Here is a 22,608-nt window from a genome sequence, read left to right as displayed (position 1 = left end):
CAGTGTGTGCACAGTAATGGAAACCAAATAGGAAGTTGATTTAAATGCACCCAGCACTGAGCATGACTATAAAACACATGGCCCATATTGGGCAAACATTTTTTTCTTTTTAGAATTTTGTTTCCATGGCCAAATCAGTTCTGAATTATATTGGGCAAAGGCTACTAGTCAAGTTCCAAATTTTGACTGAGCAGAGCTCACTTGTTCAAATCTGTGTGTGGCTCTATACCGGGCAAGTATCCTCTCTCTCAGACCCATCAGCCTGGGGCTTTGGATACTCTCCAAATCCATGGCAGGCATCCTATGTGCAAGCCCCAAGCTTGGAGGCATTGGGGTCAGAGGCTCCTAAGTTTCGCTTGCTCCTAGTCAAAGGGCCAAGGAGTAAGCCAGGGGAAAAGCATGAATGCAGTCTCCCATTACCCCAGAATTGTGCAGTCAAGTTTCCTGCATTTTAGGAAACTCACAGGAATCAGCCTGCCCCTTAGGATAGGCCTTACCCTGGGAAAATCACCTTTGGGATCATATCTGCCCTGCCATTGGCCAGATATACTGATGGAAATCTACCATAAGTTAGTACAATCCATCTGAATAAGATATATGGTAGTGTGCATTGTGCTCATTCCTTTTCAGCGCAGACTCTTTTTCAAGTCATGGTGAGCCACTACGTTGAATATATTTTTACTTCCTCTTCACTCCCACAGCTGAGTTGCACTTTTCTTTCTCATTTCCAATGATTCCTGTTTCTTCACCAGCCTTAAACTTCTGGCAAGCATCACCAAACAGGTCCCAAACAGTTCACCCAGAATCCCTCTGCCATCCCCCATCTCAGCTTGTCTCATATAGTTAGTGTGGCCCCACCCATCTTCAGGTAAAGCTGGACTGAGTTGTCCTGCATCTTATCTGCATATACATTTTTGGAGGACCCCAGGACTTTGACAAGAACAGCTGATTTCAGTCATTAGTGGTGAGCTAATTAACACATGGCTCCTTTTGTGGAGGATATTTGAAGTACTCACACATACTGAGCACTGCTGAGCTATGGGGTCACCATAGTTTGAAATATTAGAGACTGCCTTTGGCTTTGTAGAATATCACACATAGTTTACTTTGGGGCAACTGAACCCTGAGCTTTCAGGCTTGGGCCTGCACGTGGGATGCCTGTTAAAGGATTTGGAAGTTTCTGAAGCCCCAGGCTGGCATGGAAGATACTTGTCTGTAGCAGGGCCACCTATGGTTCCTGAATGATTAAAATGGATTTGAACCTTATTTAGCTAATTTGACCTGGAACACAAAAAATTTTCCTTAAAAAAAAATGTATATATTATATGTACTATATAAGGAGGTACAAAAGTGCTGTTGCTCTTTAACAGTGGGTTTTTGGATTAGTTAAATAAATTAATAATTTGCCTGTTTGTGAATTATTATAGGTATGTTTGTTTCAAAGTCAGTGGGTGTGTCTACATGAGATGCTAACCGGCTGCTAGTCTAATAACAGTAGGGTGCCAGGCAAAACCTATGCTAATATGCTACTATTGTACAGTAGTATTAAGCTACTGTGCAGTTAATGTATGTAAAAACCCATGCACCAGTGCTACTGCACAGTAGCACCAGTTACTGCATATTGATGTAGTACTTTGTTATCTAATCACTAAACTTAATGCACAGTAACTATGTGTAGATGCAGTGTTTTCATATTTGCTCCTCACTTCCATGTGTTCAGGGCAAGCAGGGTCTGACAGTAAAGGGGCAGGAGAGGGGCTGCAAGAGGAAGAAGGGGGTAGAGGTGCATAGGTTAAAGCGGTCATCTGATCTCCCAAATTTATTTTCTCTGCTATAGCAGTAGAAGGGGGATAAATTGAAGGCAAACCTGCAATAATTAGATTTGAAATCTGGAAAATTATAACACATTTATACATTTTCTTCATATATAGAATCTAATTATTAGGTAGTCATCTTCTATTTGAGTAAATACAATACGTATGTGTTTAATTTTTCACGTGAGGATAATTTCATTAACTTCACTGTGTATAAAATTAAGCTTCTGTATGAAGGCGTTGGCAAAATTAAAGGTGTTTCACTTCTATTTTCTAATTTCTAAAATCAAATTGATAGATCATATAATGTCATTGACTTTTTATGCCAAAGAAGTGGAATATTAGTACAGTGATGTAGAGAGAAACATTTAATGTGTGTTGGGGAAAAAAACATTAAGCAGTTGGAAAGGGACTTTTGACTTTTCTAATATTTTATTAAAGCCTTTGAATTGCTATCCAGCTTTTCTTAATAGTTAACCTGTTGCAGCGAAAATTTGAACACATTATAGAGGGTACAAAATGTTGGGAATGAAACCTATGAAAATGAAACTCTAATTAATGGCAAAATTACCTGTAAACAGAACAGGTTCTGAGCCTGTGCATACAGTATACTGTATACATTTATATGCATGGACCCAAACTCATAAACACCTTGAAATGTGTACAACACTTACCACTTACAAGTGGGAATCTCTCTGGTGAACAAAAATGCTAAACTAACTGTTTTTGAAGAATATGAAGACAGAAATAAGACAGGAACTCTATGCTGGTATAATTAAATCTGATATAAAATGACCATGAGAATCAACAGTTAATCTACACTGTGTAAATTACACTGGTGTGTGGGTGTCATTTGTCCAGTTCCATCATGGGGTAATCATTTGGTCTAAGGCAAACAGATTTTACCTTTTCCTTTGCTACCAAGTACCAACGCACTGTAATAGCCGCTTACTCTGAGCCATTGCCCCCAGAATAGCTGCTCATTTGTTTGCTCCAGATCCTAGTGTAATTTTCATCAGTGTACAAAGCCTATGTAATTTATGCCGCTATAAATGTGTTGCTTGTTTAGAGCCTTAGATGATTGGTGTGATACTTTAAGATTCTCCAATGTAACATTACATAGAAAAGGTTTATTGTTCAACCCAACACTGAAAAATGCAAATTTTGTCAAGCCAGAAATTTTTCATAAAACATTAGGCCAATGAAACAACTAACTAAAAAAAAAAAAATTGGGTGCAAAATGTTTTGAGATTCCCTAAATGGGTCCTGTTTTGACATTGTCAAATCAGGAAATACCATTTTATTAAGTCAAAATAACCTTTCCATATGAAAATGTAGTAAAATTATCCTAAAGGAGTTTTAAAAGACCAACATTAATTTAATATTGTCTGACAATTATTAACATGTGAATGTGGAAATACTGAGTTCAGTGGAGGGTCCCAAACTGATCCAGGAACTGAAAAGCAAGCCTTATAATATGAGGCTGATAGGATCAGCCTATAAAGGAGAAGGATAAAGTGTCTGGATCCTTGTGTATTGGTACTTGCACATAAAACCCATAGTTTAAAATGAAGGATTTGCAGTTTTGCTGACAAGTGCATAACAATGTCCAATGCTGGATGCTGACTCTAGAAAAATTCACCTGAGAAATGAGATGCTAGTTCATAGGGGTGAAGATAAAACACAGGGATATCTTGCCAAGGAAGCAAGTAGACTGATTGTTGCTTGAAGTCTTCAAATATCTTTCTGATAGGTAAGCTTTAATCCAGGTTGGGGCTAGGCATGGGCAACTAGTGCCTCCTGAGTCGGGAGGGGTGGGCACTTGCCCTCCCAGCAAACAGTCAGTGCCTGGGGGGTGGTCTCCCCATGGCTGATACCATAGGCCAGGGAGCGGGGGAGGGACCCATGGCTGATCCTGCTGACCTGCAGCTGGCAGTGGCACGCCACTGACACTTCTGGGCATGCCACTGGCACTTCCAGGTTGGTGGGATCAGCCACAGAGGGACCACTTCTCCTAGTGCACTCTCTGTCTAGCGCTCTCGGGGTGGGTACCAGCACTCTTGCCTGCCCCCCTCTGTGGGAAAGCTGCTGTCAGGGGGTACACGTGCACTTCCACGTACCCCCTACACGTTGCTACTGTAGCTAGGTGTTCATGGCTGTCTCCTCTCCTGGACTATATGAATCTCTTAAATGTATTCTCTTTCTTCCATAGCTATGGGGAGAACAAGATTTCCTATTCCTCATAACACTCATACCACTTTCAGCTCTGCATTGAGACAGTGATTAATCCAATCTTTTGCTTCACACTTTGTTTGTTGCTTGTTGGGATAGAAAGAATTTTTTATCTGTGGAGCAGAATTGGTCGGATGCATAACATGGTTTTTTTTTGCTCTTTTCCAAAGCATCAGAGATTGGACAAAGCTGCAGATGAGGCAGGGTGAACCTGTTCTGTGATATTGTAGAGTTGTCTCACTTAGGCGACTGGTTGATGTGCTTAGCTTACATCCTCAGGGCTAAATGGAGCACAAGATTTTAGGCCAAGAAAGGATTTTTTCCAAAGGTTGGGTCAGATTGGGTCCACTCTCTGCAGCATGGGACATACCTTGCCTGCTGGGTTATCTCAGCATGTCTCACATAATTAGGTCCCTGACATTGCAAAGGACAGTTATTGGTGCTACCTTGGTCTCTCAAATTTCCTCCATAACACATGCAATAGTTTAGTCTTGATGACCTTAGTTTAGTTTAGTTTCAACAACAAAAATACTTTAGCTGAACTAAAGTCATTGGGCCTAATATTTTTGTTTGATTATGTATTTATTTATTTGTTTGTTATGGGTTTCCAAGGCAAAAGTCCATGGCCTGTGATGTATACTGGAGGTAAGGCTGAATGATTGAATGGTTCCTTCTGCCCTGCACCTCTGTGAAAACAAAGCCTGGGCCAAACTTCACATATCCTGGCTCTTAGCCAATGTTATTACAAAACAGATGGACTTTACTCACACTGGGAACAGCTGAACTCAGACAGAAATAATATGAAAAGCTTGCTGTTTCAACAGAGAAAACACAAATAAAATATTACTAATCTGTTTTGGTCCCAGGGTCCCAAGCATCTGTGATATACTGAATTTACCAAAGTTAATTTCATGACTTTTCATATATACTGTTATGTATCCTTTATTGAACTGGTAAGTTTCACATACCAGAGAAGTTTGCTATTGTCATTATTATACCACTATCTCTAGCATATCTAATCAATACATTGTTATTTTTTTACTGTGAAGTAAAATAACCACTTTTTAACAACTGCTGTTAAAGGTCTGTCATCACTTTTAGTTAGAGGATTGGAACTTAGTTATAAAATATTACTGAAACCTAAATCTTGGTGTACAAATGGTGTATTAATGATGATTAACGATCCTTCTAACCTGTAGATTACCTGGAAGAAATATTTGGGCTAAATACAGACATTCAGAAAGCCTCTGACAGCTGCGTTATAACTGTTACACTTTACTTAAGTTAGAGTGGGAATAAACTGAACAGACATTGACTGTTTGGGGGGTGGGGATTTGATGCCTGTCTGGATTGGCCAATGCCAGCAGGCCAGGGGTACTCCTGCATGCCTCCCAGGAAGCTGCCAGAGCCAGCCCCACCCCACTAGCCTGGACCTTCCCACACTGCTTTTTGCTGGGCCAGGATGGAAAGGACCCCTGCCTGCCATACAGACCCAGCCTGGCCTCTCTCCCGAAACCCTAGCTAGCAAGCTGAGGGGAAGGGGCTTTTATGGCCAGAGGCCTCCCTTCCTGCCTGGCTCCAGTTCCTGGTGTGGCAAAAAGCCAACTGGGCACCCCCACACTGCAGTTCCTGGATGCAGCTGTCAAAAGGCTGGGGCAAAGGTGGGGTGGGGAATGAACCCCTCTGCCATGCAAACCTAGCTCAACCCCCACAAGAACCCAGACAGAAAGCTGTGGGGGAGACCCTCGTGGTGGGGGGAGGCTCTCTTTCCCCCCACCCTCAGCCTCGTGACACCTACAGCCAGGAGCTGTAGCGTACAGCTGCCTTGCTGGTTTTTACAGTGCTGGGAACTGGGACTTAGAAGGGAAACAAAGCCTGTCTGCCATGCAGACCCAGTCCTGCCCTCCCCAAGACCTGAGCTCACAAGGGTGGAATCCACACATCAGAGAAGCTATGTTTCCCCACCTCACCGCACAGCTGAGCTGGGAGGAGACAAGCCTTTTCTGTCTTCTCTCTGTGACAGCCTGGGGGCAGGGCTAGGCTGCTGCTTGCTCAGAGCAGATGGGTGCCAGCCCAGACTAGGAAGCCACCCAGTGAGGGGCTCCTGGGATGACAGCAGAACGCAACCTACACTCAAGCGCAATAGATGTAGTACAGGCATTCAAAAAAGTGTTCTAACCTAAAGCACTTTAGTCTCATACTGCATCCATCAAGGGTTAACTTAGAGCAGGATCTGCCATTTTAAAGTGCTTTGAGCTCTGTGAATATCTGTTCTATTATGGCTTTGAATTGCTTTCTGTGCACTTAACGCATGTTAAGTGAAACCATTGTACCTACCCTCAGTTTCAACTATTCATGTCTGACTTGTGCACAGTAAATATTTGTGCTTACACATTTGTGTTTTTCTACACATTTAAGGGGTTGTGCATATATAACACTTTTTAACTACTTTGTTTTTATACAGGCACAAGTCATCCTCCATTTTTTTTAAATGTTGTCTCTCTAAGACTCCCAGCAGATGCTGTTGAAACAGTTTATTGAGGATGAAGGTAGCACTGACAACTCCTAGGAAAGGAATTAGACAGCTCAGCAGTGGGAGTGTGATATTGCATTCTATTGATTCCTAGTCTGACCCAGGCAGCCCATAGCTGGTATGAAAGTTGCCACTGAACTCTCGTGTATCTACCAAGAATATGAGCTCTGTAACATGGGAATGGTTTAGTCCTGGGTGGGGCACAAACATGAGTAGTTATATAATATGTGGGCTCTAAAATTCAGGGGTTTGTGTTCTGGGGGAAGATTGTATGGACAGTTAGCTATTTTGAGTATTTTCAGGTGTAATGTCTTAGCTCTGTATAAAGCCTGGTGAGCAGTTAAATGTTTCATTGGCAGTGTAGTTGTGTGGAAAAGACAGAGTGGAGCTACTGACTAAGGGTATGTGTAGATGTTCATGGCACTTGATCTAAACTCACACAGCTTATTTAAAGCCATATGATCATAGATTGGGTCTGACTTGTGCGCACGTTCACCAGTGCCAGCAACATGATCCAAGTAGGGGTGAGTGGGATCAGGGTGGGGTTGGTGGGTTTGGAAGGGGTTGGCAGGTTTGGGGCATTGGTGTCTTTTGGGGGTGTCTGCAAGGGGTTGTCTTTCTGGGCATAAGGGGCTAAAAATAGCCCAGTCAGGGGTAGGAAGAGTCCCAGAGCTGGGTTTTCCCAGCTCCAGGGCTATGCTCCAGTGTATGCAGACATTTGTTAGACCAGACCAGTCATTTTTTGCCTGATGAAACTCCCTGAACATCTGCACAAACAAGCGCTTAAATCAATCTAACCTAACCTTACTTAGGTTGATCTAAGTGTAACATTTGCGCATACCCATAGTTATACCAATAAAAGTGCTAGAATAGATGTGGTTATATTTATAGAAACTTGCTTTTAGCGGCAAGTTATGGTAAAACTTACACTGGTACAGCATATGTACAGTGATTCCAATATTATGAACTTTTATAGTGATATAAATTATGTTAATTGATTTTGCCAGTTTAGCTATAGCAATATAACTATATTAGCAAAAGTCTCTTTATATAGACATGGCCAGAATTTCAAGGTAGTTAATCACATGTTATTTCATTTCTTCCAGTTTATTATGGGAAATTGTGTATAAATATGTTATCTTAAAATATCTTTCAAAATAGCAGCATGATATTTTCTAAGTTTAGATCCAAACTACTTTTGTATTTTCCCCCTCTTAGAAATAATTAATTTGTGTAAAAATGTCCTTCTACTCAGTTTGAGGCAAAATGAGCAAAATGACCTATTTTGATATGTATGCCAGCTAGGTTGCCAATTTCTTGGCAAGTGACTGTCACTTTCCTCCTGACATGGTTCTCAGGGTACTCTTCAATAAACGGCATCCTTCCTCATTTTTTTTCTGTTATTATATATGCAAAACTCAAATGTAACTTTCCATTTAGGTGATTGCTGAGGAATTATCCGGCAATGATGACTATGTTGAACTTTCATTCAGTGCACGGAAATTAGATGACAAGGTAAGCTGTTTGATATTAACCTTATTGAAAGAAATAGGAACGCCTGCAAATATAATTTAATAAGATTTCTTTCCTTGCAGCTATTTTTTTTTGCCTGACGTTATTAAACACATCAGAGATTTCAGATCAATGTTCACAATGAGGCTTTCCTCAAGTTGCGAAGTAATTAAAAAAACTCAAGGGAATGTAATTAAAACCAAGACAATTTAATTATGCAGAGACCTCATTTATTTAAAATGCCACAGATCAGAAGTGCTTAGATAAATGAGCTTTTTACAAGTAGTCAGAGATGTAATATTCAAACTAAGTATCTGAAAATAAAGCTGGAAAATTTCATATCATTTTATGCATCATACATGTTTTGTTCAGCAAATTATCTGATGTTTGAGAAATGGTTGCTTTAATATTTCCAAAAACTTTCTTTCATTTAACTAAATATCTAACCATGGACTAAAACCCATCTCTTCATTGTGCAGGGCACCTTTATCTTCCAATGTTAACATTGTTATTAATAATACTTAAATAATATGTTACTTCTATATAGCAACTTTCACCCAAAGGACTTGGAACACTTTCCAAGCATGGTACAGCTTCAAATATCTAATTATCTAATATAATTGAAGGTATTTAATTATTTCAAGTATTACAGAAGATATCATTGTAATTAATGGATGCCAGGTGGCCATGACCTTCCTTAGTATAACAGGGATTTTCAGGTAATTGAAGATCAGATCATCGCTGTTGCACTAAGTTAATACTTCCAACACTAAAATATACACCTGCTTGGGTGCAGATCAGGAACATACATTTATATTACAGAACAGTTTGACAGAAAATGCTGGGATTTGCAAATGTTTATGTGCACGTGTAATTTTCTCAAGTAAGTTACACAGTCAAATCAGAATAGAGTTGCCTAGGTGCAAAGTGCTTAAATTAAATTAAGAGGAGAAGGACAATCCATAGAGCTGAAACTGCCAAGAAAATTGGATAGCCAGGATATAATTAACACAATTGGAACTTTATTAGGACACAAATGCTAATAACTTCCCTGTGTTTAGAATCCTTAATGACTATAAATTATCAGGACCTTCACTTCTGTCCCATCTGAAAGAAAAATTGTCCTCTCCCTGAGAGTTTCTGGCTTCTCAGCACTTTTCAAAATTAGATCATTTCTTTAGATGCTCCAAAGTGGATTTAAGACCATAACTTTAGGTTCTTATTTTTAACCAAGTTTGCAGGTTCAGTCCATGATTCGACTAGAAGATCTCTTGAGGTCCCTTCCAGCCTTACTAATCTATGAATCTGTGAAAACCATGCTTTTAAAATGCCATGTTCATTTAGCTGTAGGTCTTACTATTATGTAGACAAAGGGGGGGAATACAAGGTGCTTTATCGAAGCATTTCCTACTCCAAGTATACTACAGAGACTAGTAAAAACAACTTCATAATGAAGACCATGTTTATGGCTCATATGAGTCCAGTTAAATTGTTTTATTCAAGGTGTGTTTCAATGCTGTATTTATATATGCCTCTTGGAAGCTTTAGGACATGTCTACGCCACAAACTTAACCTTTCTGACAGCAGAGCTGTCAACCTGTGCTCAGCACTTTGCTTCTAGTTTAAAAGGCAGCTCATGTGGAACAATGCAGAGTGCTTAAGGGGCTGCTTCCTGACACAGTAGTATGCTTGCAGTGGAGAGAAAAAGACTCTTAAGCACAGGTCACCTGTTTATGAGCAAGGTATAAATAATACAGGGACTTATGAGTCATACAAGAACATTGTGGCAGATACCCTTTTCATGATCTGTCTGAATTACTGGATCTCTTAATCTCCTGTGGTTGAACTATCTATTGGAACAAGCACAGGACTGAGAGTCAAAAACTTAAATGAGCCAGTGATTCATTGGTTACCAGAGATTGGTATAAATTCATGCAGGTCCACTGAAATCAATAAAGCTATGTCAAGTTTGCACTGCCTAAGGATGTAGCCCTAAACTGAACCTTAGGGCTAAGTACAGACAGTCAAAAAGCCTGAGGCTGAATTGGTTCAGTCTTTGCAGCTTAGTCTAAGCTGCAAAGATTGAACCAATAAGCAAATGAATGGACATTCACTTTTGATTCAGGAAATGCAGTTACGTTAGGAGCTAGGGGGCACTACAGCATGACTCTCTGGCATGTAGTCAGCAGGGGCTGTGTGTTTTCTTCCTCTTACTGCTGGCCCAAGGCCTCTGGGATTTGCAGTCTGGACTTGCAGTAGCAGGACTCTGCAGGGTTGCTTATCAATTCCTCTTCCTGCTTCCAGGTACCTCTGGGATTTGTAGTCCACAGTCGCAGCCAGCACTAAGTAAATAGGGCAGGACAGCTCTGTACTTGTGGGAAGGGACGTTTAACCCCCCACCCCACCCTAGATCCCAGCAGGGGTTTACCTGGGAGAGGAGGGGCCAGTGAGCCAACCAGTGAGGCCAGTGAGCCAGCCCTCACTGCTTCAGCTAAGGAGCAGAGGGGCAGGGCCAGCCCTGCTCTCTGAAACGGATAGCACAGCACAGCCCAAGGCTGCAAAATGCTGGGATGCTAGGGGTCTGTGATTTAACTTGAACCAGGAAGGGATCTGGGTCAGAAGTTTCATAAACCGGTTTGACCCAAATCAGTTAAGTCTGATATTACATTCAACCAAGTTTATCTTAAACCAGTTTCAGCCATTTTCAAACTGGTTTATGTGCACTGAATTTATATTCTGTTACAGGTTTAAACCAGTTTCTGATCACTTTAACTGGTTTATGTGCAACTTCTGTCTATAGCCTAGGAGAGGTCTGCCCATTACAATGAAGTTCTGTGTAGATAAAACCCAATTAGCTCTGAATGAGCTACCTTGGGTACTGGAAGTAGGGAAATATACCCTGCTTTTCAGCAATGCTATTTAATCTAGGGAGAATGCTGTCTTGACTGGATTAAGTAGCATTGCTGAAAAGCAGGGTATATTGCCTCAGACAGATTGCCATGCTTATATGGCTATATTGCTTCTTTTGTTTTAGCATATATTACTGTATTAATAAGGCAGGAATTTGCTGCTTAATGGGGCTGATGGTGTTAGAAAGTCTTATTTGCTAGGCTGCTTAGCTCACTTAATTAGAACCATGATTAGGTGTTACAGGCTTTATATAACCCAGATGATTTAGCCGGTAGTCTATAATGATTCCACCTTAGCCACAGGAGACTATTATTTAAATATATAATTATAGATATAATTTATTTGCTAGTTCATGATGGTTCACCCCATTGCTATTCAGAGATGTAAAAATTCATAGATCAATGGCAAGATAGACAAGCATCATAGAAGCATAGGAAAGTAGGGCCAGAAGGGACTTCAGGATGTTGTCTAGTCCAATCCACTGCTTAGAGCAGGATTATCTCTGTCTAAACCATCCGAGACAAGTGTTTGTGTACCTGGCACTTAAAAACTTTCAGTGATAGAGAATCCAAGCCTCTCTAGGTAATCTGTTCTGGTGATGGACCACCCTTTTAGTTATACAGTTCTTCTTAATATTCAATCTAAATCTCTCTTCCTTTGGTTTAAGACCATTACTTCTTGTCCTGTCCCCTGTGGACTCTGAGAACAATTGATCGCTACCATCTTTATAAACAACCCATTATATATTTTTAAGGCCTTCAAGTTCTGTTTTAAAATCCTCAGAAACTGATACCCCGAAATCTACAACCACAGAAAGCACAGTTACCACAATAGGCCATGTCCTTCCACACATTTCTGGCCACAGACAGCTTCCTCAACAACGTGCCAAACTGCAGCTGTAGATGCTTACCAGGAAAATTGCTGAGAGAAAAATGAGGCAACTCAGTACAACTTAAGCACTTCCAAAGTTTTGCCACTACTGTGCTGCGGGAGTGTTTTGGATTACAGTTGTGGCGTTGGGCATCTAACGCTCGTCTAAGTTCTGTCGCCTAAGTTCTGTTTATGACCCCGAAGTGTTTTATATTTTTACATCTAGCTCTAGTTTTTACAGTGCTTGGTACTGCAGCACCTAAGTCCCTTTTGGCATTTGCCCTTAGTTCCCTTTTAAAATATCAGCCTTTGTTGAAAAGACAAAAGATCAAAAAATATAATTAAGAACAACCTACCTTAAGTGACATTCCCATTTGAATAATCAGCAAATGTAACAAAAAAGAATGAAAGAAAACAAAAAGAAAGAAAAAAATCGACATAATTATAACAGAAAAACAAATGTTAACATCAAATTTCTGGCAGATAATAAAAGCCAGTTTGTTGCTAGTTTAATAAGCAGCAAAGGTTTTTCATAAAGCTTCAGTGGAGATTGAGGACAACAGAATAAGTGAAGCAAACTCGATTTCTTTTTTAGAGGGATGGCTGTAGCATCTCATCCAAAAGTTTAAGGCACTGGCATATGTCAAAATTTGCTCTCATTTGGTAAGGGTGAACAGAAAAAAAAAGATAGCATTTTTGTAGTAATATATGTTTGGAAGGCACGGTTACATTTCTGTGTTTTATTGAAGCCCACTTAGTTCAGATGGCTCATCTTTGTTTCAAGAGATCCACTGAGAACCCTTCACAGTAAAACAATAACTTCCCGAATGGTTACATTGAATTAGGAGTTATGTCACAATTACCATAACAAGCAGTTACATTTATTGAATGCTGTAATAAATGTTGAGCACTCAGACAACCTGTCATTGTCTTGTTTTGAGGAGGACGTTTCTGGTGCCTCAAGAAAGAGTCACAAACTGTGATGTTTGTGAAATATGAAATGATTGTTTTCACTGGGTGTGTCTACACAAGACACTAACTGCGCAGTAGCACACCACAGCACCAACAGTGCTAATATGCTACTGTGTAGTATTATTAGGCCACTGCATGGTAGCATCATTTAAAAGGCATTTGCTCGTGATACCATGCAGTAACTCCAGTTATTGCACATCTATTTAGTACTTGCCTTTATTTAGTACTCGATTATACAAGTACTAAATAAATGTGCAGTAACCACTGTGCTGTACTGTCTCATGTAGATGCACCCACTGTGAAATTATTTTGCTATTGTTTCAGGAATACGTTTGAATTTTAAAGTGACTAGTAGTTTTTGTATGTCTAACTTAAAAAACCTCAAAGGGGCCTAATGTTCAAAAAGTGCCAGAAGTCTGCACTCTGAAAATATTGACCACACAAGATGTTTCAAGCTAAGTAGAAGCACTCGCTAGTTAATGTGCTAGTAGCCGTGAATCATAACTTCTTTGCATGCTGAGAGAATATTATACCACTGTCAAACGCATTTAATAAATCCTTTAAAACACTATTAAAATATTAAGACATTAAACCTTTATTGCACTCTGTCTTCCAGAAGGACTGCTAAATTGTTATTGTGAAATGCAGTCAAGTTGAACATGCTGTTAGATATACTGAAACAACTGAAATGCATTGTAAGCATTAATAGCTATGAAACAAGATTATGCTAGCAGATATGTGTCTGTTCAGCATATAATTTTTCTGAGTTGTTACTAAGCAACTTTAATGTTGAATGATGTTTACTTCATTCAAAGAATTGGACTTTTTTGTACACATAAGGAGACAGTACAAGTCACTATTCAGTAGTCCTTCCTTTCCTGCAGTTTTGTTATTGTTTTCCTGTTGATGACTTCTTTTTTATGATCTTTTGGTGTTTTTGTTTTTATCAGAGATCATACAACCCTGGCTGGTTTCCTGCCCATGCTTTAAGACTCTAGATTATGAACAGAATCCAGACAGTGCTCCTGTCTTTTAAGGGTTACAGTGTGAGCCCATTTGGGCTTAAACCTACCACCCAGAGTGAGAACCTTCCAATTTTCAGCTTAATTTTTCAGGATTATATAGTAAAGATATGATACATACACAAGCTTTGCACAACTTGTGTGATATAAATATATCATTTCTTTACAAGCACAAGAGCAGTTAGAAAACAACAAACATCCCAGTTGCAATATCCCTTCCTCTAGCTCAGAGGTACTCAACCCGTGGCCTAAGTGCCAAATCCAGCCCATGGTCAGGAAAATCGGTGTTGGGGAAGCAGTGGCATTAATAATGTCACAGTCCTCCACTTGCAAATTTCCAGCCCTATCCCTCTGTGGAGCCGGGCTGGGGCTGGTTCATGCCCTCCCCACTCTGTGGCCGAGTCAAAGCTGGACCATGCCCCCTTCCCCTGTGCAGCCAGATTGGGCCCCACTATGCCTGCTCCATGCATTGGATTGGGCCCCATTAGCTGGATCTGGCCCCAGACATAGTGGGCACTGATCATTTGGCTTGTGGGGCAAAAAGGTTGAGCGTAACCACTGTAGCTCATCCAGTGCTTGGAGGTTGCCTGTATTCATCAGACTCATTAGGCCACTGCTGTAGTGCCTATCATCTTGGTAGTGGTTTGAGGCCTCTCCCAAACTTCCCAGTCCATAAGAAATTCTCCTTTCCCACAATCCTCTCCAAAGTTAACACCCCTCCTTCTTAAAACTGGGCATTTTATTTAACCTTGATAACATTCCACTACTCCAAATTCCAACCCCATGCAGACAAACCTGGCTTGTCTAGACTTTAGCTAAACCTGAGTCCCTGGCTATTTCCCAAATTTAACAACTGATTACTATTGCTGACAGAGTGATGAGATGGAGGTTTTGCAAGACAACATGAATACACACTGGGAGGCATTCAATTTATCATCTAACATTGATATAATAATTTCATAATTTCAGTCAGAAATTGTAAATCATACCTCAAAATGAAGCACTTTAAAGATATTCCTCTTTTTGAGTTGTGAATGCCTGCATCCTGACTGTTTGCAGTCTTCCAAAAGCGCTTGCAGTTCTTCAAACAGGACATCTGTCCCATGGCTCTTGATGTAATGCCACCAAAATCTGGTTCAAAGTTCCCAGTAAAATAAAACTGGTAATGAAAGAGTAATCCATTTAGCTTGGTAGTCTGCCTGCCACATACAGAGTGTAGATATTCAAGTTGGGGGATGGGGAGGAGTGGGAATTATCAGAAAAAGCAAAAGAGTACACAGTACCCACTACTATTATTACGCCGGTTCTCAAACATTTTTGAACCATGAACACTTCCTTAAGTTTGTCATGCTGTTGTTTGCCCTTTGTTATCCTTTCTGGCAACCAAAGAGAGTTGTTTGGGGGTTTTTATTTTCTTCCATTTATATTTAATCTTTCCTTTTTTTTTTTTTTCCTTTCCCATTTTTTGCTTTCCTTACCCTCCAGAAGTCCACTGTGCATCCACAAGGTACCCCAATTTGAGAAATACAACAATAGTCAAATTGAAACCAACAGAAACGTTTTGAAGATCTTTGTGAAACTAATATTGCTTATGGATTGGGAGAGCCTTACAAATTCAGAATTAGCATTTCATTAGCAGGGAAGCAGGGGTATGATATGGATAATATCTAATGAATCTCCAGAGTAATTACTCTGTATATTTTTAGGATTTTTTCAGCAAATCTGATCCATTTCTGGAGATTTTCCGGATGAATGATGATGCAACCCAGCAGCTTGTTCATAGAACTGAGGTAAGAAACGAGCTGTTGTCACTTTCCAGGGTCATAACTGGGGTATAGAAAGAAATAGTTTATGATGCTGATCTTCATAGCTGTTTAGATGCCTTCTACTGATAGGCACCTAACTGCCTCCAAGGATCTGGGTCTATATTTCTACATTTCAGAGGACCTTAGCATGTGCCCACATTTGAATACTTCTCTCCCTCCTGGTGTATGCTAATGTAAGTATTGATTACAGTACCAAGAGGGGAATTTGTTATGCCATTTGAAATGCAGCATTAATTCAACTAACAGTTCCTAATTGCATTTGATGGTCAATGTATTAAAAAAGTGCTGCTGTACTCAGACAAGCTGTATGCAATGCCATATTATTTCACAGCTCCATCGAGCCCCCTTGAGCTCTTTTGTGCCTGTTATTCATCCCCGTTTGGTGGTGGTCATGAGGTTTTGTACATTTCTTCATTTGTAATCTGCCTGCTTTATTTGGTTTGCATCATGTTCCAAAGTTACATGGACCCTGTGGTCCTAGCAACCAGTGTACATGAAGCTGCAGGTGACAGGTTAGAGTGGGAGCTGCTGAGAGTCTTTGAGCGGGTGTGTATTTTGCTTCTTGCCATTTACTTGGTTACAAAAGGTTGCTCTCTTCTATTTAGGCAGACAAAAATATGTACTTCTAGCTAAAAGTTCATATCCGTATACTCTCAATGACAGTTGAATGCTGTATATTTTCATAACATTTTCAGTATGCGGCAGCAGTTCTTTTATTAGCACCGTTTAAAATGCAGTTAATAAATTGGTCTAAAGGACTAAGCCTGCATAAAAATCCAGACATTCTTAAGGATAGCGGTGATACTGCCTTCATCTGAATTAGTCAGATTTGTGCTGAGTTGCAGAAAACACCAGCTTCCTTAATATATTTTATTCTCAGATCCTGAACAGCTCAGTGATGTACACTAGTTTATTAATAAGGTTTTCTCTTCCCTAGATATGTCTCTAGGGACATAGCCCAATACCAGTTGGAGGACACTTAACAGGAATATGTTATGCAAACTATTTTCTTTCTTGACACAGTAGAACTGCAGAAGACCTTACTACAATCAGCTAGTTACCTGAAACTAAATCCTGTCCCACTTATTTGCACCTGTTGGGGTCACCAGTGGCCACAGAGTGTACTTTGTATTAGTCAAAGGGCACTTGTTTTAAACTTCAAATCGCTTTAAGGGTGTTAATGAACAGAGTTTTTAGTTAGCTCAAGATGATGTTGCTTTTTATGGACTGGATCCAAAACCTGTTGAAGTCAGTTGGATAATTCCCAGGGACATAACCAACCTGAGGACAAGGCCTCAGTTTCTATATATGTTATCACAGACTACTGTCAAAGGGTGACAGTAGGTATACAAAAGATTTCATTAAGTAGAATTGCCTTTGCTTGTCTAATGGCTTGCTGAAAAATGTTACCAGTATTTAATATGCTAGATTAAAGATTTAGCCACTAGACACATTTTTCTCTTTCTGATTAATCTACTTTATTAAAAGTCATGGCTATTGTTTTAGCATTTTATTTTAAAATGTGCAAATGTCAAAGCATTTTCCTTTCTCTCTTTTCATTTTCAGGTTGTGATGAATAACTTAAATCCAGCCTGGAAATCTTTTAAAGTGTCTGTAAATTCTCTGTGCAGTGGAGATCAGGATCGCAGACTAAAGGTCAGAGGCCCATCTATACTTCTGAACAGTTTTATATTATTGAACAATTTAATCTTCTGGTTTTAAATGAAAGATCACAGCTTTGCAATGTCCTCTCATTTGACACAAACACAGCTGGATTACGTTACTCAAATTAAAGGTACACTGCAGTGGTATTTCAAGTTGTTTTTCCAGTCATAGCACCTGATATTCTGAGGTCTCTGAAAATAATCTCACTTAAATCAATAGAATTAAAATGCTTCATATAGGTTGCATCTTTTATAAATATCATTTTTAGATTAAATATCTGTGAATGAATTCATTAAAACCTAGTACATGTAGGGTTTATAGTGATGTTTATAAACAACTTATTCTGTATTATACAGCAAGGTAGAGCTTCTAAAGAAAGCAAGAACTGTTCAGGAATCATCAATAGTCACTTGAATGACAATAAAAGTTAATGACCATTGTAGAGAGTTAGCACCTGAAAATCAGATTACTTATGTAAGTATCTAAACCAAAGCTTTCTAGCATATTTAATCCTATATGTTAGAAAGCTTTGGTGTAGTTTTTCTGTCTTGGAAGAAGAAATAATGGCATGTGCATCAATACTCCTCGATCTCAGTAAATCACATAAACACCGGTTTTAACTACTATGTACTTTGAGGGTTGTCTTTTATATATGTGTTATGTCTGACATCTTTAAGTGCTTTGAACTGGGGCCATTGGCATGAAAATCAGTCTAACAAGAGCTGTTCTCTGAATCCCGGATGGTTGAAATTAGAGGCAGTGGGCTAGGGTTCAGGCAGGAAGATTAATAACTGTTTTAGCTTGAGATTCAGTACACTTGTGATGTCAAAATCAGGCCAAGAGTTTATTTTAGAGAGAAGAAGAAAGGTCCATATTAGTCAGTTAGATCTGAGAGTGATCAGCATGGACGTGGTAGTTTCATTTGAATTCATGGGTAAGATTACTCTGAGATAAGATGTAGATGGCCAAAAAAAGGAGGGACCAAGGGAACTCTACAAAAAGGTGAAAGGAGAAGAAGTTGAGGAGGTTTGACTGAAGGACATACTGCAAGAACAATTAGATGGGTGTAGAGAGAACCAAGAGGATATATTTATACATCTATTGACATAAAAAAACTGATTGGTGGGGGAGGCTGTGTATCTTTTGTACTATTTGTGTATGAAAATGAAGACACCAATCTTAAAATTTCAATATGTAAGTACTTCCTGTGTCTGCAAATCAGATATTTTAAAAAGATATCTAAATAGTAGGGTTTGTACCAGCAATTAAGTGCAGGTATAAAAATACTGTGAGCATAGGCAGTGGAAGGCCAGGGCTAACGGGGCTTAGCCCCCCCCAAACTGATTTTGCTGCAGCTGATGACAACAGCAGCACCACGGTGCCACTGTCCTGCAGTGCCCAGCACTACTCAGCACGCATCCAGGCCAGCACCCCATGTGTGCTCAGCTCTGTGTGGCTCTACTGCTCCAGTGTTATGCCTTGCTGCTGCAGCTCTGTGCCCAGCACCCCTGCCATGTACTCCTCTGCCACTGTCTACAGCACTAGTGCACTCCAGCCCAAAAGCCCTGCAGGAGGGAAGGGCAGGAGTCAGGAAGGCACGCCCTGCACTGCCCCCTGTATTTTACCCTGCACCGCACCCCCAGCCCCCCCCCACCCAAAAGCAGCACCATAGAATTATCTTCTAAGTATTACTCAGCCCCCCCCAATAATATTTTCTCCCACCACCTATGACTGTGAGGTTGAAGCTTCTATAAAATTTAAGCCCATTAATGCCTTAGATAGGTGGTGGACCACTGCTTTGTAATACTTCTAAAATTATTATTATTCCATTTGCTTTCAGTTTGGTCCAGGGATGCTTGGAAAGACCATGGGAGGGGTTTTGTTCTGTTACGTGAACTTTTGTTTTGCATTGTATGTTGACTAAGCTTTCAGCCGTAAGCCTCCATACAGACTACACTGTTTATGAAGAGCATACTTTAAATCCTGTTTCATATTTTTAAAAGCATAAAGTAATATTTTCCTGCTAAGCACTGAAAACATTCTCTGTGCAATATGAAATACAAAGTGTTTAACATATTTTAGCTGTTTCCATGCCAGGATAGTCAGACCATTGTATAATGTTCAGAATTATATAAGACTGGATGTCACTTTGAAAGGCATTGCTAAACAAAGACGCAGAAAAGTTTAAAGGGGAGGGGGAGGATGTTGATCAATGTCAACCTGACTAAGGGAAATGGACATTGCTAGCAATAGACACATTGTAACCGTTCTTTAGACCCTCTCTCCTTTGGCCAAGCAGCTTATGTAACTCACCCTGTGGGCTTCTATAGCCTGATTGGTGTACTGAATGTTTGGATCTTTCAACTCTGCCACTGAAATCCTGTGTACTGAGATTAGCAGTTTGACTACTGTTATGAAGACCAGGGATTAAAGTTACAAGCCCCACCCCACCCCGCCAAAAACAAAACAAAACAAAACCCCAACAATAAAACAATACAGTTTGTCCTTGACAAGCCTTGTATTCAAAACAGCTTTTGAAACTTCCTTTCTCGAAAGACATGCCATGTTTAAAAAGATAAGATGTGCAGAGTTATTAAGATTAAAGCAACCAGCAAGTAGAGCCTCCCTTAAAAGTCTTCTACCAATTTCTTTTTCAAAGTCTGTTAATTTGGGTCCCTGTGGAGACTCTGTTATTTTGCTTTGTTTTATTTAGCTATGCTGCAGAGGGCGGTTATTTTTATTTCTCTCAGGATGCCTTGCAAAAACTGTATTACATTGTTATTACAATTAGTACTCCCACATGATTTTTATGTAAGTGGCGTATTAGATTTACGAAACTACTGAGCTCATCTTCACAGGCATTCAGATCTCAGCTCATCAAACTTAAGGGATGTAATTCCCTTTGGTTCCTGTACTACTTTATATTTGTATGTACATTGCCAGGAACAACAGGCTTCTTTGAGCCAAAGTTGGCAAGTTTCCTTCCTAACATATAAGAGGCTCAGTTCATGTTAATATTTGTTTATAAGCCTCCATGAGAACATGATTCTTTTGAGAACACTTATCCTAGAAACTAGCAGGCTGTCACACTGAAGGTCATCTACATGGTGGAATTTTGGCACACAGATTTTGACCTGATCATGACTGTTATCTTGTCATGAAACTTTTCACATTAAATGCAGATTTTGGGGGACTGGTATTGCATGTCAGAGGGTCTTCTGCCAGTCCCTTTTCCATCCTTTACAACAGATTAAGTTTCTTCTGTTCTAGAAGCCCATTGATTACACAAGCTGAAAAGCAATTTCCTTACCATCCAGTGATGTCAGTTACAAGATTTAGTAATAAATTGCTACATAGATACTGTAGAAAGATCAGTGTACTCAAAGAGTAGGGAAAACATGCTGCATAGTACAAAAATGCTGTATGGAGAACACACATGTTGTAGAATTCACTGAGCGCTCTGAAGAGGTACAAATGCAGAAACTGGGAGAAAAAGATAGACAAGCAAAAGAACCCAGGAGAAAAAAGAAGTATGTGAAATATCCATGCAGAGATAAGGACAAACCTTCCCATTTTTCCTGGCATTTTTGCTTTTGAAACCCCTCTGCACTGTGAGACATCACTACTATTTTGTTTGAAAAGTCATCCCTGACTATATGCAAATCTTATATGGTTGATTCTTATTATCCAAGTGGGAGAGAGTTATTTATATTTGGTTTAAATTAGTAATATACATGACCTCATCTGTCTGGCTTATGCTGATATATCATATGGCAGGTGTTGGCAAAATGCAGCCTGGGGGCCGGATGTGGCCTACGAAGCCATTCTATCCAGCCCACAGGGCCCCTAAAAATTTAGAAAATTAATATTCATCTGCCCCTGGCTGCCTGTCACGCGGCCCTCGATGGCTTGCCAAAACTCAGTAAGCGGCCCTTTGCCCAAATAATTGCCTGCCCCTGTCCTATAGCCATTGCCTTACAATATTTAAACCGGAGATTCCATAATTTGTTTTTCCTTAGAAATGAAGATTTTATTGTTATACACATTCAGGTAATACCCAATATTGGCAATAATATCAGAATATTACTTTAATCGGAATCCGTTTTATAAGATGTGCATTGTAGTCACGTTTTAGGCTATGTTTTCTATAGATTTTCTGGACATTTCCTTTTTTATGTTTTTGCTTTCTTAGCATAACCTAAATCTTTCTGATTGCTCACAAGTAGATATAGAAAACTATGTGGATCTCTTTGGATCACTACAAATATTCTTTTTTAAAAGGCCCCAGAAATCCACTGACCATGTGAAGCAACACGAATAATTGTTTTGATGTTTCTCTTATAACTAGAATGTTTTCTAGATCAGTAAGCTTACAGTGACCTTCAATACGTGACTACAGTCCTGCTAATGCAAGTGTTTTATAAAATCTAATCCTTCAATAAACACTCAGAATCTCTGAAAGCAGCCAGTGGTGAACTTAACCCAGTGGAACCTATGAAGAAAGCTAAAAGTAAAGCTTAAGTGACAAGCAATAAGTAATACATTCTGACAAATCCATTAGTGCTTTTACTCTTTTGTGGCTTAGCTGTCACATAGTATTCTGACTGCTAATGCAATAAGACATGGTGTATAGTGAACAGCAATAATATTTGTGCAGGATTTTTGAACACCAGGTGGTAAAAAGCAAAGTGCAAGCAAGTTGAAAAGGCAATTAAAAATAAATTTATGAATTTCATGCCTGTCCTGAAAAGAATATACATTTATTGTTTGTTTTGTTTTGTTTTTTAATTCCATATAAATCCAAACTCACAACAAGAATTAGAACTGCACGGTAATCTAGAGTTGTTTTCCTACCAAGGGTTATAGATTATTCACCTAAATCAGGGGTAGGCAAAATACAGCCCATGGACCAGATCCACTCCGCGCGCAGGTCCATGCTAGTACTGCAGGGTGGGGCCAGTGAAAGGAGCCGCCCCAACCCCGCTGTGTGCCCAGGGAGTGGCAGGACATGCTATGGCTGGGCTGTACGAAGCGGCGCAGGGCAGTGTTCATAGAATCATAGAAGTAGGGTCAGAAGGGACCTTGTAGAGATCTTCAAGTCCGACCCCCCCGCAGCAGAAAAACTGGGCTCAAATGACTCCAGCCAAGTAGGCATCAAGCCTCTTCTTAAAGACCCCCAGGGTAGGAGCCAGCACCACTTCCGGCCGTTATTCCTTGTTATGCCAGGGGGTGCTAGGGGAAACAAGGTCTCT

At 39.9% G+C, this 22,608-nt stretch overlaps 1 protein-coding gene across 1 annotated transcript in view; it reads left to right on the top strand.

Annotated features, from left to right (window-relative positions):
* The window catches only part of CPNE4 (copine 4), a 364,694-nt gene that overhangs the window by 212,093 nt on the left and 129,993 nt on the right, over positions 1–22,608 (top strand). The window contains exons 5-7 of the mRNA XM_019536816.1: positions 8,020–8,094; positions 15,572–15,655; positions 17,258–17,347. Of these exons, the coding sequence (XP_019392361.1) occupies positions 8,020–8,094; positions 15,572–15,655; positions 17,258–17,347 (249 nt within the window). The remainder of the gene's footprint in view (positions 1–8,019; positions 8,095–15,571; positions 15,656–17,257; positions 17,348–22,608) is intronic.

The sequence above is a fragment of the Crocodylus porosus genome, unplaced genomic scaffold (genome assembly GCF_001723895.1).
Source record: "Crocodylus porosus isolate Cpor-Errol unplaced genomic scaffold, CroPor_comp1, whole genome shotgun sequence".
NCBI classification, from domain to species: domain Eukaryota; kingdom Metazoa; phylum Chordata; order Crocodylia; family Crocodylidae; genus Crocodylus; species Crocodylus porosus.
The sequence above is the reverse complement of the archived record's forward strand: the minus strand, read 5'-3'. Positions and strand labels throughout refer to the sequence as shown.